Raw genomic sequence first — 16,789 nt, 5'->3', positions numbered from 1 at the left:
CACATTTAACAATTAGGTATAATTTTGTCCCTTATCCCACCCCTCCCCTCCTGCCCTCATGCAGTGCATTTCACAGGCATTGAGTGGTAATAACAGCAGGTAACATTTACTGAGGAGCACTTACTATGTGCCAGGTGCTATCTTAAGTGTTTTACATATATTTACTCATCTAAGTTTCTAACAGGTGGAAATTTACAGGAATATAGAGAAAAAAGTGTGAGTAAAGAAATATAGAAGAGAAAGGGCAGAATGTATTCATGAAGAGTCAGTGGTTCTGTTGAAGGTATCATGGAAGACCTCAACTGATATGCAATTAGGGCTTAAATTTAATTTATTAGATAAAGAGAATTTTAAAAGGTATCAGATTAAAGAAGTTAAATGAATTAAAAAAAATATATATGACAGTTAATCTGGGATTACCATATCAAAAGTATTGGAATGGAGGCGGGGACCAATTAGAAGCTGGTAAAGTTGATGATAACAGCAACAGTAACTAAACTGAGTACCAACTGTAAGTCATAAACTATATAAGGAACTTTATCCATATGATCTTGTTTAATATTTATAATAACCTTATCAGATAGGCTTTATTAACAAATGAAAAAATGAAGGCTCAGAGAAGTGAATTAGCTTGTTCAAGGCAGCATAGCTAACAAGTAGAAAAGCCAGATTTTAAGCCTGAGTCTGGGAGAATCTGAAGCCCCTGATCTTTCCACTATACTGTCTCTCTAACTCGGATGGAATGTGGGTCTGAACTAGAGAGGTGCTATGGGTCTAGAAAGGAAGAATTATCAAGGGATGCTGCAGAGTTAGGGTCTACAAATCTTGTCAATGGACTGGATGAGAGCGAGGGAAGAGGAAGCATAAAAATGAACTTGAAGTTTTCAGCCAAGGTGACAGAGGATTGCAGTATCACTCACAGAAATAGGGAAGTTAGAAGAGGGAGAGCATTTCAGGGGTGTATAATTTAAGGTTTTGGTAGCAATCAACGGTCTAACTTAATCATCGAGAGGATATGGAGTAGCTCATAGAAAGGAGAAAAAACTGAAGAACCAGAACTCAGGAAGGACAAGAATCAGGAGAGTGCCCGAGGTCTGGGAACTACTGGAAAGTCTCTTTTATGGCTTTGCCATCGGAATCATGAACTCTAATCCCTTTCAGGCTTTGTCACTTTCAGCTCAAGATCTGAATTCCAGGGAGAGAACATCTGATTGGCCTCTCCAAGACTGTATTAAATGGGGAAAAGGTGGTTCTCCAAAGGAAAACTGGGTTGCGCTACCACAGCAACAGCGGGAAAGAAAGGGAAACAGATCTGCTTAGGCAAAAATAACAGAGGTCTAGTATGAAGAGAATATAATGAACTAGAGGGAGATGCTGAGAGAAGATCCAGGTGGAAATGAGAATATGGCTCTCGTGAGACCAGGGTAGGTAGACACGGCGATGTGGAAAACAGTGACATATTGGCTCTGACTAAAGCTGATCTAGAAATCAGAGAATAAGATTTACGAGTGGAAAATCACAGTGGAGTTAAACAGTGGGAAGGGGAAATCAAAGGTGCTTAAAATGAGCTGTTGTGGTTTGTTAAATAATATTGCAATCATCTCAACATCAGCAGAGCTTGTAGTAAACTATCCCTGCTTGGATAATTCCACCAAAGCAGGAGAGTATGGTAACTACCATGCTATAAAACCTAATGGAACTCCAAATGGCATATATTATTCTTCAACATAGGCTCTTCTCTGCAGTCCTTCAGCCTATAAGAAGATACGTAGGTCTGTTATTGGAAGATCTCTCTTTGGCTGCTTTCTAATATTCCCCTTTTAAATGTTAAGAAATCAGACATTAAAATTTGTTTCTGAATGAATCTTTGTTGATCAACCCAGATGTGTTTTCTTAAAAGAAATCGGGAAGGGGAGAAAGACCTATTTAGTTATATTGGGTTATCAGAATGTTTGAAAAAAAAAAAGAGCATTGTTTATTGTTCTGTGGTACTAGTTAAAGCCAGTTTTGTTGTACAGGAAGCGAAATTTTACATCTGATGTTCTCTACCTCATGAGAAGTGGTAGAAATTAAGGGTATTTTGTTGGCATAGTGCATCACACTCCTAGTTATGGAAACTTATGGCAGGCACATAGGTAGGTAGGCACACATATTTGAGAGTGAAGCACGGTACTTAGGAATCCGATTATCACTTTTTGGTTGAAAAAAGGTGCCCAGCAGCACTATTCTTTACCCAAATGGGAAAACTGCTGTTTAGCAGGAGATGGAACAACGTCTTCCTCAATCTGGAGCCCATCCAGATGAATTTCAGAAACTCTCTAGGGACGTCATCGACCTGACAGCTGCTGTAGCCATGAGAGTCTGGAGTCACGCTCCTGCCAGCACGTTGTGCGCTGGACTGGTGTGCTGCCAGCTCCCCAGCAGCATCATGGCTGGCTTAATGAATGTCCTATGGTGCTAAAAACTTGATTATTACAGATTTGGCTTAGCAGATAAAGTTGGAGAATTATAAAAATCATTGTGTTAGAAAAAACTTTCAAAAGTGGTTATTAAAGTTACAATCATAAGATTCAGACCATATAGCAATAAGGCAAAAAATTAACGGGAAAGATTTTTTTCTTTTCCAAGTGCTAAAAAGATAAATACGACAATTTCATATTACCTTATCTTTCCCACCTTCTTTCCTGTTGTGAATTAAAACGAAACCATTAGGAAAATGATCATAAGATTATGTTAAGTGAAAAAACCGTGATACAGAATTACAAATACCAGTATTTCTCAAATTGGCGTTCTTGATTCTTGAAGGGTCCATAAGTTCTCTGAGAATGTATTAAAACTGATTTCTTACTCTGCTCTGGCCACACTGGTCTCCTTGCTGTTTCCTGAATAAGCCAGGCCTATTCCCACCTCACGGCTTTTGCACTTGCTGTATCTTCTGCCTAAACTCTCTTCCCTCTGTTATCTGTATAGCTCACTCCCTTATCCCCTTCAGGTTTTTTCCTGAAATGTCACCTTTCAAAGGACTTTCCCTGATCACCCTATTTAACAGTATGCCCCTCCCATGCACTCCTTATCCCACTTCTTGCTTTATTTCTCTATTATACTAAACATCATTACAGATACTAAATATTTTACTTATTTGTTTATTAGTTGTCTTCCTCCGCAAGAATGTAAGCTCCTTGGAGGCTGGGACTTTTGTCTGTTTTGTTCACTTACTATATTTACAGTACTGGCACATAATATGGGTACTCAATAAATATTTGTTGGATGAATGCATGAATTTATAAAGAACTCCTTGAGAAAGACAAATACCATATGATTTCACTCAATGTGGAAGATAAAAACAACAACAAACACGTAGATACAGAGAACAGACTGGTGGTTACCAGAGGGGAAGGGGATGGGGGAGGGTGAAAGGGGTAAAGGGGCACACGTGTATGGTGACAGATGGCAATTAGACTTTTGGTGGAGAACACGATGTAGTGCATACAGTAGTCAAAATATAATGATGTATACCTGAAATTTATATAATGTTATAAACCAATGTTACCTCAATAAAAAAAAAGTATGTGAAATAATACACTGTAAAAATAAATAGATAAATAATAAATAAATAAAGGACACCTACAAATTAGTAAAAAATTACAAATAGGAAATTCACAGAAAAGAAAACCCGAATGACCAAGAAACCATGAAAAGTTACTAAACCTGTTACTAATCAGGAAAATGCGATTTAAAATGGCAAGGTCCCATTTCACACCCACAGACTGGAAAAAATTGAGAGGTTTGATAACATTAACTTTAGAAGTCTAATAAATATTAAATGAGTTAATGAGTTAGAATAGTGCTTGGCCCCTTGTATTTTCCTGTACAAAAATTTGTTAAATAAATGCAAAGTATTGGTGAGAATGTGTAGCAACAGGATGTCGTACTTTGCTGGTAGAATGCAACTCTATACAACCAGTTCAGGGAGCTATTCGGCAATATGTGGTAAATTTGATAGTAAGCACTCCCAAGACCCAACAGTGTCTAGGTTGCACCCTAGAACAAAGGTCAGCAGACATTTTCTATAAAGGGACAGATGATAAATATTTTGGGCTTTATGGGCCAAGAAGCCAAATTAAAGATATTATGTAGGTATTTATATAACCATTTAAAGTGTAATCATTTAAACCTTAGAGCAGGTAGCTTGTAGCCTGTAGAAAAACAGATGGCAGGCCAGATTTGGTCTGAGGGCCGTGGTTTGCCAGCCCCTGCTCTAGTGAAACTCCTGCTCAAGTGCACAAAGTCACATATAAGAGAACATTCATGGTAGCATTCTATATAATAGTGGAAAATTGGAAATTGGAAATACCCTAAATGGCAAACAATGGGAGAATAAAAAGTGGTATATTCATATAACAGAATGAATAAATCTCAAAAAACATACATAGTCAAGTCACAAAAATTTTAAAAGGGTAGGTAAGTTATCATGTGCTTGAAATTTTTAGAATTTTATATATATATATATATATATATATATATATATATATATCGCCAGGTGTATTCATGTATTTATATAATATATAATTATATATATATATATAGCCAGCCTGGATGGTTTAGTGGTTAAGACTTGGCGCTCTTACCACCATGGCCTGGGTTTGTTTCCTGGTCAGGAAACCATGCCACCCGTCTGTCAGTTGTCATACTGTGGCAGCTGTGTGTTGCTGTGATGCTGAAAGCTATGCCACCAGTATTTTAAATACCAGCAGGGAGCTGGGTCCCCCGTGGTGGACAGGTTTCAGTGGAGCTTGCAGACTAAGAAGAAGGACCTCACCACCCACTTCTGAAAAAATTGGCCATGAAAACCCTATGAATGCCAGGGGAGCGTTGTCTGATACAGCATTGGAAGATGAGGGGATGGCGTAAAAAGATCAGGCAAGGTTCCACTCTGCTGTCCACAGCATTACTAGGAGGTGGAATCCACTCAACAACACTAACAATATAAATGTATGTGGTAAAATAGTAAAACCATGAAAGTGAATGATAAACAACAAAATTCAGGTTAGTGGTTATTTTGTGGAGTAAGAGAGGCTAGTGGGTTTGTAGATTGGTACACCAGGGGCTTCAAAGGTATCTGTAACATTTTATAATTTAAATGAAAATATGAAACAATTATGGCAACACGTAAGACTTGATAACACTAGAAGGTGTGTATATAGGTATTCATACAATATTTTTGGTGTTTGTAATGTTTAATAATAAAAAAATATTTTGTAACCTATTTTAAGTTTAATTTGGATTATTTGGTGAGCACTCTACAACCAAATGCTGACACAGATTTCAAGCCCACATTTGTGTTTGTGTTAAAGAGCTAAATAGAACCACTTGATTTTCTATGAGAAAAGAATAGAGGCAGGATAACACAGAAATTACGTATTCACACCAATATCACAGCATATTGTTCAAACGAAGGAACAGATAAACATCATACGAAAATAGAGTCAGAGGAAATAGTAGTATAGACTTGGTAAACTCAAAAATCATATTTAGGTAATGAACAGTGTTTGACTTCAGTAAAATCATTTTTAATATTCAATTAATATTGTTAATTTGAATTTTATTAGTTTCATTTAGCTTATATTTAGTTTGTAAAATTATTTTTGTTTTCTAGTTGTAAAAAAAGCTATAAACATAAGGAGTTCACAGGATAGCTTTTGCTTTGTACATATTAAGTTACGCTAGGTCTATAAGGATATTTGTCCTTTAAATGGATCTGTACACTTCCAAACCTGATATATTCAGCTTTCAACTGTGTAAGACAGTATGTTTTAGATAGAGGGAAACACGTCAAAGTATTAACAGTGGGGTAATGAGATCTAGATTTTTTTTTTACTGGGATGTTTTGTCTTTTCCAAATTTTCTATACTAATTATATATGTCACTCTAATAAGCAGAAAATAAACAAAAGCTTGTTAAAATACCCTTTAGCTATATGTAACAGTTTTATACTTATGGGGATTACTACTTTATTAACCTCGGAACTAAAGAGTTTCCCTTATAGGATCCAAAAGCTGTTCTCTGGTTTGTCACGAATCACTGTTACTCAGGACCAGACCTGGAACTGTGATATCCGGTTATATCTATTGTCTCACCTGAATGTCGAAGTGCAGAAAATCCTTGCTCATCCTCCCACTCCCAGGTTGCTTCACTCTTATTGTGTGTGGAATGGAAGTCAGGAATTTCATGATACCACTCTATGTCTGTGCTGCTAATAAATAGAAAATGATAAAGAACTTATTAAGGAATTTCTTAGAACTTAAATGACATGAATATGTTTATAGAGATTTAAACCTTATCAGCTATCTTCCCATCCTTCACTTTTCAGAAATAGTGTTTTAAGGGTCTATTGTTAAGAAGAATAATTTATTTTGCAAAGTGAACTAGATCATCTTTAGAATCTTGCAAGAACAAATTACTTGACTCTGCAATTTGACAAAAATTCTTTAAGGAAACGTGAATACATCTTTGCTCCACTAACGGCATGCAAGATTTTCCAAATCACTACCAGATCTTCAAAAGAATCTGAAAGACACATAGATGAGAGCAAGAGCCATGCACATTCACCTGCTGATGCAGTCTCCTGTGAGAGGGTCGCAGCTCCCTGCACAGTCACAAGGCCTGCAGCCGTAGTCTCCGAAGCCCCAGTATCCCACCATACACCTGTCACAATGTGGCCCTGCCACCCCAGGCTTGCAAGGGCAGTCACCATTGCTGGGGTCACAGAAGGTCACTGAGCTGAAAGGAAGGACAGCTGATCCAACTGGATGACAGGCACACACTACAACGGAGAGGACACACAAGGACGGATGAGTGACTAGATTATCTGTGGAGATTAGGCCCAGCAATCCCAAAATGGTTTCCCTCCACCACACAGCATATCTCTGAGGCTCCTCCTTTAGCCAGTTGGTGTATGCTCAGAGAACAAAAGCTAATTAAACTACAGATAAGAAGATATAATCAGAAAAGCACATCTGTTGCAAAATGAACCACATACTTTACTCTAAAATTAAAGGCATTAAATATGAATGGCCTTTGTTTGGGGTGATGAGAATGAATCAGCAATGAAGACAAGGAAGGAGCAGTTAGTGAGAAAGGAAAAGAATCATCAAAGTACGGTGTTCTGGAAGCCAAACAGAGTTTCAAGGAGGTAGGCAACATCAACTGTGTCAAATAATATAGGTCCAAGAAGATGAGGAATGGGAAGGAAGGATTGCATTTGACAAGATGAAGGCCAATGGCAGGAACAGTTTCGGTGCAATAGTGAGTGGCACACCTAACTGAAGAGGGCTCAGGAGAGAATGGGAGTAGAGGAATTTCAGCATGAGAACAGACATCTCTTGTGAGGCACTTTCCATAAGGGCACAGAAATATGGTGGTAGCTAAAACTGAATGGGGATATGGACTCAAGTGAAGGTTTGAGTTTTTGTTTATTTTAAGATGTGAGAAATTATAGCATGTTTGATGTTTCACGTTGATGCGAATGACCCGGTGGAAAGGGAAAAATTGATGACCAAAAGAGAGATGGAAGAATTGTTAGAGGGATACTTGAACATGCTTGAATAAGGAAGAAGGGATGGGATCTGGTGTAGAAGAGGAGGTGCTGGCCTTGGGTAGGAGCATGATCAGTTCATAGTAACAGGACGGAAGGCAGAGCATATGGACACCGATGCAGCTAAGTGGATAAATGCAGTAGTGGGAGCTAGTGGGATTTTTCTTCTGATTGCTTGTATTTTGCATCATGTATCACATGATGCAAGAGTCATCATGTGAGAGAGATGATGAAGAGTGGGAGTGGGAGAGTGAATGAGAGACAGAGAAAGTCAAATATAATAGCCAGGCAGCATAAAGGCCGCATTTGAGGTTAGTAGTCATGAATTTATATTAACACCAGATAAAACAGCTGGTTGTTTCTCCAGTGTCATACAGCTAAGAGAGTTCAGGTCTGGTATAGGAAGAAAGCTGGATTTAATTTGCATGGTGCTATGGATTGAATGTTTGTGTTCCTCCCAAATTCGTATGTTGAAGCCTAATCCCCAGTGTGATGGTATTTGGAGGTGGGGCCTTTGGGAAATTTGAATGCGGTCTTGGAGATGGAGCCCCCATGATGAGATTGGTGCCCTTATAAGGGGATGAAGATCTCAGAGCTCTCTTCTCTGTGAAGGATGTGAGGCTACACAAGAAGTTGGCAGTCTGAGAACAATTTGAGAGCAGCCCAAAAGAGAGCTCTCACCAGAACTCAACCATGCTGGCACCATGATTTCAGACTTCCAGCTTCCAGAACTGTGAGAAATGTTTATTGTTTAAGCCACCCAGTCTATGGTATTTTGTTAAAATAGCCTGAATGAACTAGGACACATGGGGTTAAATCTAGCTCCTCAGACTAGAATCTATAATCAGCCATTTCTGCAAGTCCTTTGTATTAATCAAGATTCCTTCCCCTCAGCCCTCTCCCAACTCCTGCAATTACCCACCACTCACAGTTTGACAATCCCCAACACTTTCTGTGTTCCTGGGGATAGCAAAAATAGCTGAACAAAGTAAAAAAAAAATATGCTTACTGGGTTCAACACAATTCGTGTACCCTAACCTTTGGGTCTCCTAACTGATGCTCATTAACCACATTTATTCAATTTTTACCTGGGCTTTTTTTTTTTTGTTTGAATAAAATTCCTCACAGTGGCTGTCCCCAAATTTCCCTAGGCTTTTTAATTCATCCTAACCACTTGGTCTGAAGATTCTAATTCATTGATGAGGTCCTCTGGGTAATGTTTTCTCCACCTCAAAATCTCTTTATCTTTATCTTTCTACTCTTCTCTGAGAATCACAGGAGAAATGCTAGGAAAGACCTTGGTTTATGGCCTTACTTCTCACTAGCTCTGAGATCTTGGGCAAGAAATTTTTTTTTTTTTTTGTGAGGAAGATCAGCCCTGAGCTAACATTCATGCCAATCCTCCTCTTTTTGCTGAGGAAGACCAGCCCTGAGCTAACATCTATTGCCAATCCTCTTCCTTTTTTTCCCTTTTTCTCCTCATAGCCCCAGTAGATAGTTGTATGTCATAGTTGCACATCTTTCCAGTTGCTGTATGTGGGACGCTGCCTCAGCACGGCCGGAGAAGCGGTGTGTCAGTGCATGCCCGGGATCCGAACCCGGGCCGCCAGTAGCAGAGTGCGCGCACTCAACCGCTAAGCCACGGGGCTGGCCCCCTGGGCAAGAAATTTAACTTTCCTGAACCTTGGTTTCTTCAGTGGGGTATCTACATCTCATGGAGACTTCATGAGGATAAAATTATTTTAAATGAAATTACTTCAGCAAGGTACATAGCACAGAGTTGGACACCTACTAGGCCAACTCTTCCTGCTAAGTCTTCTCAACTAATATACTAGATCTTATTCCCTCCTTTATCCCCTTGGAAACTTCTTTTATTGATGATTTTCTTTGTGATTAAAATCTCAGTTTTGACTTCAATCTGGCTTCAGATCTCAACTACTGACTAACTGTGTGACTTTTGGCAAGATACCTAGCCTCTCATTATCTCAGTTATCTTGTCTATAAAATGGAAATGAGAACAATATCTACCCTCATCAGGTTGTCATGAGGATGAAAGGAGATCATGTATGTAAAGCACTTAGTGTAGTGTCTGGCACATGGTTAATTAATGGTGAATTAACTAACTAATTAATTCAACAAATAATTCTTGTAGAGGTGTAGGATCTATGCTTGAATAAGCAATGGTGCCAACCCTCAAGGAACTCATAGTCTTGCTGGGGAAACAGAGGAGTAAACAAAAACTTTCCCTATTCTGTGATAAGTACTCTAATAGAGGTCTAGATAAAGCGCTATGGAGCACAAAGAAGGGAATACAGGCTGAGGGAATCATGGGGTCCACAAAGGACGGGTCAGTTAGACACCTGAGCCAATCCTAAAAGATGAGTAGGGGTCTGCAAGTTGAAAAGGAGAATGGAGAGTTGCTTATTCCAGGCTGATCTTTAGATACTCTCCCCCATTGCCTTTCTTTTAAATAATTAAAAACAATTCTAATTGTGGTAAAAAAAAAAAAATGTACGACCTTAACCATTTGTAAGTGTATATAGCTCATCTCCAGTGCCTTTTATGTTTCTGCATTATATGTGGAAGCTCTTACTGCTTCCAGAAAACGTGAAGCTCTTTCATGCCTCGGTGCCCCTGCTGTGCCTGCACTGTCTTTCTTCACCTTGTCCATCTGGACCCTGACATGCTTCCTTGTCCCACTGCCTCCAAACAGTTAACCACTCTCTCCTCTATGCTGCCTCTGTTCTTTGTATATATTTCTATTTTGTGTGTAGCACAGTACATCATTCTTATTTGTTTATATGCCTGTCTCCCTTACTACTAGACTCTGAACTCATTGACAGAAGGATATTTATCTTCTTATTTTTGTTTTCCAGGCCTCAAAACAGTGTCTGGTACATAGTAGATGCCCAAATAAGCATTTGTGAAGTTGACCTGAAGGACATTCCAGGCTGTGGGAATCATATGTGAAAGGGCATAGCCTATTTGGGGAATGCGAGAAGTCGAGTGTGTTTGGAGTGTACACTGAGTGGAAAGCAGTTGAAGGAGACGAAGGAGAAGAAAAAGCTGTAGAGTTAGATTTGGAGCCAGATTGTGGAAGGGCCTAACCCAAGAAGTTGAATTTTGTCTTATGGGTATAAAGAACCAGAAGAAGTAAAACTTTAAAAAAAAAAAAGCAGAATTATGACATGGCTATAATTTAGTTTTGACAGATAGTTTGGTGGCATTGTGTGAAACAGACTAGAGTAAGGAGAGACTGGTGGCAGGGAAACCAAAGAAATGAGAGAGAACAAGGAACTGGACTAAGATGGTAGATGTAGGAATGTGAGGAAAGGTCGGATGTGAATTTTTTTTTTTTTTTAGTTTGAATTGATAGAATTTGGAGGCCATCCTGGATGAGGAGGAAGAAGGCATGTTGAGGGACAAACAGAAATTGAGTAAGATTTTAAGGTTTATAGTTTATGAAACTGAAGGACTAGGACTAGTAACATTATTTACAAAGATTTAGATTATAGGGCTAGGGCAGGTTGGGGTAGGTAGATCCATGTTGGGAGTGGAGTTAGGGAAGGGAGGGAGAAGAGAATGAGTTCAGGGTTAGACATATTAAGTTTGAGATGCCTGAAGGATACACTATTGAGTTATAATAGGCAACCAGAAATAATAACCTGAAGTGTAGGAGAAAAGTTGGGGTCACAAATGTAGTTTTGAGAGTTGTCAGCAGATGCGAATGGAAACTGGGAGGGCTAGATGAGATTTCCCAGGGATGGTGAATAGAGTGAGAAGACGACCAAGGATGGAACGCTGGAGAACATGTGTATAGTCCAGGCAGGTAGAGGAGCAATAACTTGTGAAGCAGATAAGGACGAGGCAGAGGAGGAGGAGAAGTCAAGAAGGTGTTGTTATAGAAACCAAAGGGTGAGCAAGTTGCAAGTGGTTAACAATGTCAAGCAGAATGAGCAAGCAACATAAGATTGATAATAGGCCAGCAACACTGTCATTCAGGAGGTCATTGGTGACTTTTGTGAGAACAGGAGCTGAGGAAGTGCAGGCATGGATGGTGTAATACTCTATTTAGATCTCTTTCATTTTTTTTTTTTAACCATAATCATTAGCGGAGGGGTTCTCAAACCAGCGGAAATGTGAGAAGTTTGCAAAAATTCCTTACATCTTACATTCCTTACATCTTCCTCTCCTCCCTTATGCTCTCCTTGGTTGAGAACCACTACAGTAAGAGCATGGGATGTTGCTTTTTTTGCAAAAGGTATGAATTATTTTCTTTGGAAGAATCTCATATTCATTTATTTACTCACTCAACCAACAAATGTTAGTTAATAATAATAACTCTAGGATTTATGAAGCATTTGTAGTTTACAAAGCACAATTACCCCTTCGTCAAACATTTAAGGTCCTTCATACTATGACCCTAGCCTACTTTTCCAGTCTTACCTCTCATTACTCTCTTGCATATAGCCCTTATGCTAATTAAATGGAACCAATCTTTCCTTTCTGTACCTTTATTAATTTCAATAGAGAAATCCTTCCTCCAATATCTATCTTTTGAAATTCTACACATCCTTTAATATCTATTCAAGTGTCACCCCTAAGGGTGTCTCTGGAAGGGTGCGGAGTAGGGTCAAGGCAATCCAACCATTTGGAGTGGTGGAAGTGCTCAAGGTAGGAGCTCTCATGGCATTTTTCTTGTTAAAGACAGAACTTTTGAAATTGAAATTTAATGATATTCAGAAAAGAAGAGTCAGGTGCAGGACCCTTCCCTCTGCCACTCCCGCTCCCTCCACCAAGTGTGAAGCCCAGGCAGCTACTCCAGTTACCTACCTGAGGACCAGGTTTACCTTCTTTTGGAAGGCGTTCCCTCTTCTAACACAGTTGAATATGATTCATCCTTTCTTTGAAACCCTCTAGCACATTAAAAAGAACATTGCTTTTTATAGCTCTGATCACTTCTACTTTGCATTACAGACAATAGGATGTTCTTCTTTTCTCTATCAAACCAGTCTGTAAGTTCCTTGAAGGTGAGCATGGGTGTTTGTTTGTTTAAGGCAGCATTTATTTATCCATTTACTTAAGAAACATTTAATGAGCACCTACTATGTGCAAAGTACCGAGCAAACTCCTAGGGATCTAATTTAAATAAGATAGGCCTGGCCCTTAAAGAGATCCATAATGTGGAAGAATAATTATTACAGGATAAAAAAAAAATCTTACCTAATGCAAGGTGAGAAGGAAAGATTTTCCCTCTAAAACATTGAGTTTCTCAGGAGAACAGCTTTATTTCAACTCATACAGTTATGGTCATTGCTATTTCTACATTAAATCCTCTGATTTTTTTCTTCAGTTGGGTTTCATTTTGAGAAAATTTAGGCATTTTCTCTTAAGGTATCAAAGCACTATTGATTTGTCTTAATTAAGAAATAATTTGGAGAGATTATATAATATGTAACATGAATGTATCAAACTGGCATGTGAAGACTTTAAAAGAAATCACATAATCCAAAAAAAACATTTCACCATATTGAGGTGAATAAACCAATAGTAACTGTATCACTCAGTTAAGTCAATTTGGTTCTTGACAGCAGATAGGGGAGCCAAAGAAAGATGTTGTAGGACCCACATTAATTGTAATGTATGGTATTCCTCCACCACCATTATATTTTCTTCTAATAGAAAATTCAAGCCTTTCTACGATTTGACCTCTCTGTACTACCATATATTTTAAAACCTACACACATTTCAGGAATGGCCAGAGAAGAATGTGAGTCTATCACATGTGCTAGTGGATTTCTGTCAATGTGACTTTTTACATAATTACAAGATAAAAATACCATTTGGAAACTATGCAGAACTAGCTCCAGGCAGAAGGCTCTGACACCTTTCAAGGCATACTTTTTCAGACTGCACACTGAGGCTTGCCTTGCATACCTATCTCCTGAAGTTTATATAGCAGGCAATATCTGACACACATAATCTGCGTTTCTTATTTTCCTCCAAAATGCAAATATGTTTTCCTCTTGCTTGTGGGAAAAAAAGGTTCTTCTTAGATTCTGGCTTTAGGTTCTGATTCTCCACATATATTTCTCATTGATTGTTGATTCTAAAATGCAACCTAAGCACTAACTTTTTACATATTCATTATGATGAATGTCAAAGTTACAACCCAATTGGAGTGACATAAATCCTTGACTTCAGCTGTCTCATCTTCTAGTCAGACGTTAAACCCAACAGTGAACATTTGCCTTAAGCTACTTCCACAACCAAACTGGCAAAACAAAATTATTTAAAAATGTTATTTTTAATTCCTAAATATTGTTGCAAGATTTCTTTAATAATGCAAATGACTAATTTTAAATAGTACATTCTATACTGGTGTGTCCTGATATAAAAAAAGCTGAAATAATACGAAACACTCAAAGCATGGGATAGAGAAAATGGGTACTTTTGCAAAAGATTTCACAACAGGTTCCCTTCACATAATGAATTTAGATAATTGCTAAATGTTATGCAAATTTTATTTACATAATAAGTTTGCACCAATACATCTGTTATATGAAGCACTGTCCCTCTATAGAGTATTTACCAGAAAAGTGTTAGGACATCAGGCTGCTCTAGAGTATCTTCTACCAGGAAACATAACTGTTAGTCAAACAATGTATGAACACGTTCTTAAATAACCTTGTGCATCTGTAAGGCTCTGGAACTAACATTTGTTTCAACCATTAAGGCTGACAATAAATGCAGCTGTTTGGAAATTGCCTGTAATGTCTCTTAGGAAGACAGAAAATAAAACAAAGGCAGTATAATAGAGTTAGTAAGGGCACAAACTTAGGAGTCAGACTAGATGAGTTCCAATTTTGGTTATGAGGCCTTATTTCATGTAAGACTTTGTGAAATTAACCTCCTCAAGTCTCAGTTTTCTCATTGATGAAGTAAGAAATTATACCTGTCACAGGATTGTTTGTGTAAGGATTAAATGAGATAGTGTATGTACGTAGCAATGTACCAGGCATTTAGTGGCACCAAATGCTCAAAGAGTAACTATCAGTATTATCTAGATGAAACATATTAGTTTTAAAATGCCTACCATTCATTAATTCTTTCATCCATTCACACCTTCACCAAAGAGTTCTTGAACTTTAGTGTTAACATGAACTATGTTAGAGGCTGAAGATATAAAGACGAATACAGAGTCAATAACTCTTCAGTGAGGGAAGAGAGATAGGCAAATAAATAATTACAGGGCAGTAAATGTTATGACAAGGTAGTCCAGGGTGCATGGGAACACAGAGGAAAGAGCAATAACTGCCTCATTGTAGATATATTGTTTTTAAAGGAAATTAATGATCTAACTGGCTTTCAAAATAGGCTGAAATTCCTTGGCTTCACATCTGGGAGGAATTTGGTGGCAAATAGCTTTCTTGACTACTCTAAGTCTTATAGAATTAGGTTACTCTCCTGTTGTATGTTCCTTTTTTTGGATTAAAAAAAAATTTATCGGCTATTATTCTTCTTTTGTGGACCAGAGTATCTTGAGAAAAAGTAGGGTGTGATCTATGGTCCTGCTGCTTAAAGGGAGGTACCCTGCAATGTAATGGAGGACAACAGTCCCAGCTGTCAACCTTCATGAACATAGTAATAAGTACGTAAGAATGAGTACAAAATCGCCAGGAACATAATGAAAGAGTTACGGCTTCCTTTATTCTGATGGGGTTGCTAAGGCCTTTGGTGTTGGAGTCACAGGAAACCATTGCTGCCTTTTCATCTTTACTCCCACCTTCACCAGAACTCTAGGAGTCTGTTTGCATGTCTTTCACTCAGAGACTGATCCATGATGCCAAGCTCACTGTAGAAACAACCAGTTGAGTTCAACATCTCATCGCTTTAAAAATTGCCAGGACTCCTTAGTATTACCTGATGGCTCTAACTTTTGCTATTCTGCTAGTGAAAGCTACACTGGGAGCAGAATACCCTGAAAGTATCTGCTCTTGATTTAGCTTTTCTAAAAACAGAACTCAAAGTTCAAGGGTCTCAGCTGGGAAAGAAGCTGCCCATCAAGGCTTTCCCCACTGCCCAGTGGCCACTCCTTCAGCAGTGCCACCCAGGCTCCCAACATTGTTTTCTCCTGAAAAGGCCAAGGCCCTGCAGAATTTCTAATATCAAAGCCATTTCAAGAGCTGCCCAGCTGCCTGCCGAGGTTCTTGAAGGGACTGGGAGTTAAGGAGATGACTTTGAGATGCAACTCTAAACAGAAAGGAGACAATGTGAACTGTTATTACCAGATTAAGTATGAAGTTAAATGTTAGATAAAATGAAGTCTTCTGCCTGTTTTGGTACTGTTTTCCCTTTTCCTTCTACTATCAATTATTTTTGCTATGGATAAATGGCTATAAAAAAATAAAGAAAAAAATTGTAAATGAACTTTATTCTATTAAAGGCAATATGATTCACCCCTTTACTCTCCTAGGGAATGTTTTTGTATTCATCCTCTAAATGTTACACTGTGTTCAAAGATAGCTAGTTCCACAATATTCAAGATGTATGTTAATTTCAAATAAAATTATGCTAGAATAAATCTAATAAGAAAATAGTCTAAATTAAGACTTGCCTTTCACTTACTAAAATGCAATGTCTTCTGAGTTATTGTACATCGCACATGCAAGAAATCCATTTATGCGTGAAATATAGTCATTCCTGCCTCTACTTAATGCTTTTAGAAAATAAATGTAATTTAATTATATTTCCTTTCTATCTTCTATAAACTTTTAAATGAGTAATGCAAATAAATACAAAAGTCATACCCTTTGTTTTTAATGCTTTACTATGTGACCACTGTTCAGACCCTCAATTTGATTTCTGTATCATTCCTTTCCTGTTTACTAGTTGTAACTGAGCCAGTTACTATTTATTCCTGGCTATATCTATGTGATCTTAGACAGCTAAAGAGACAATTTTATATTCTTGGGTTTTACTTCAGTTAAAACTAAGAAAATATTTTTGAGTGTACAGACAAATTTTACTACAGGAAAACTTTTAGGTATAATTTTGGACACTGTATTTTGCTTAGAAGAATTTGATTATACCACACACCATTATCTTTTTGTTGAAGAAAGTCTCCTGTATGCCCAATCCACTCAGGCACCATCCACCCAGGCACGTAGCCAGGAACTGAGGTCATCTCTAACT

At 38.1% G+C, this 16,789-nt stretch overlaps 1 protein-coding gene across 2 annotated transcripts in view; it reads right to left on the bottom strand.

Moving 5' to 3' along the window:
• Positions 1-16,789, bottom strand: part of NTN4 (netrin 4) — a 108,739-nt gene that overhangs the window by 11,285 nt on the left and 80,665 nt on the right. The window contains exons 6-7 of one of the 2 annotated variants that reach the window (XM_004417970.3): positions 6,610-6,823; positions 6,138-6,253 (exon numbers count right to left, since the gene is read on the bottom strand). In XM_004417970.3, coding sequence (XP_004418027.1) covers positions 6,138-6,253; positions 6,610-6,823 — 330 coding nt within the window. The remainder of the gene's footprint in view (positions 1-6,137; positions 6,254-6,609; positions 6,824-16,789) is intronic. The other variant, XM_014780029.2, reaches the window with a different exon arrangement.

The sequence above is a fragment of the Ceratotherium simum genome, chromosome 25 (genome assembly GCF_057802395.1).
Source record: "Ceratotherium simum simum isolate JZ-2026a chromosome 25, ASM5780239v1, whole genome shotgun sequence".
In the NCBI taxonomy this organism is placed as follows: domain Eukaryota; kingdom Metazoa; phylum Chordata; class Mammalia; order Perissodactyla; family Rhinocerotidae; genus Ceratotherium; species Ceratotherium simum.
This window is presented reverse-complemented; position numbering and strand designations above follow the sequence as displayed.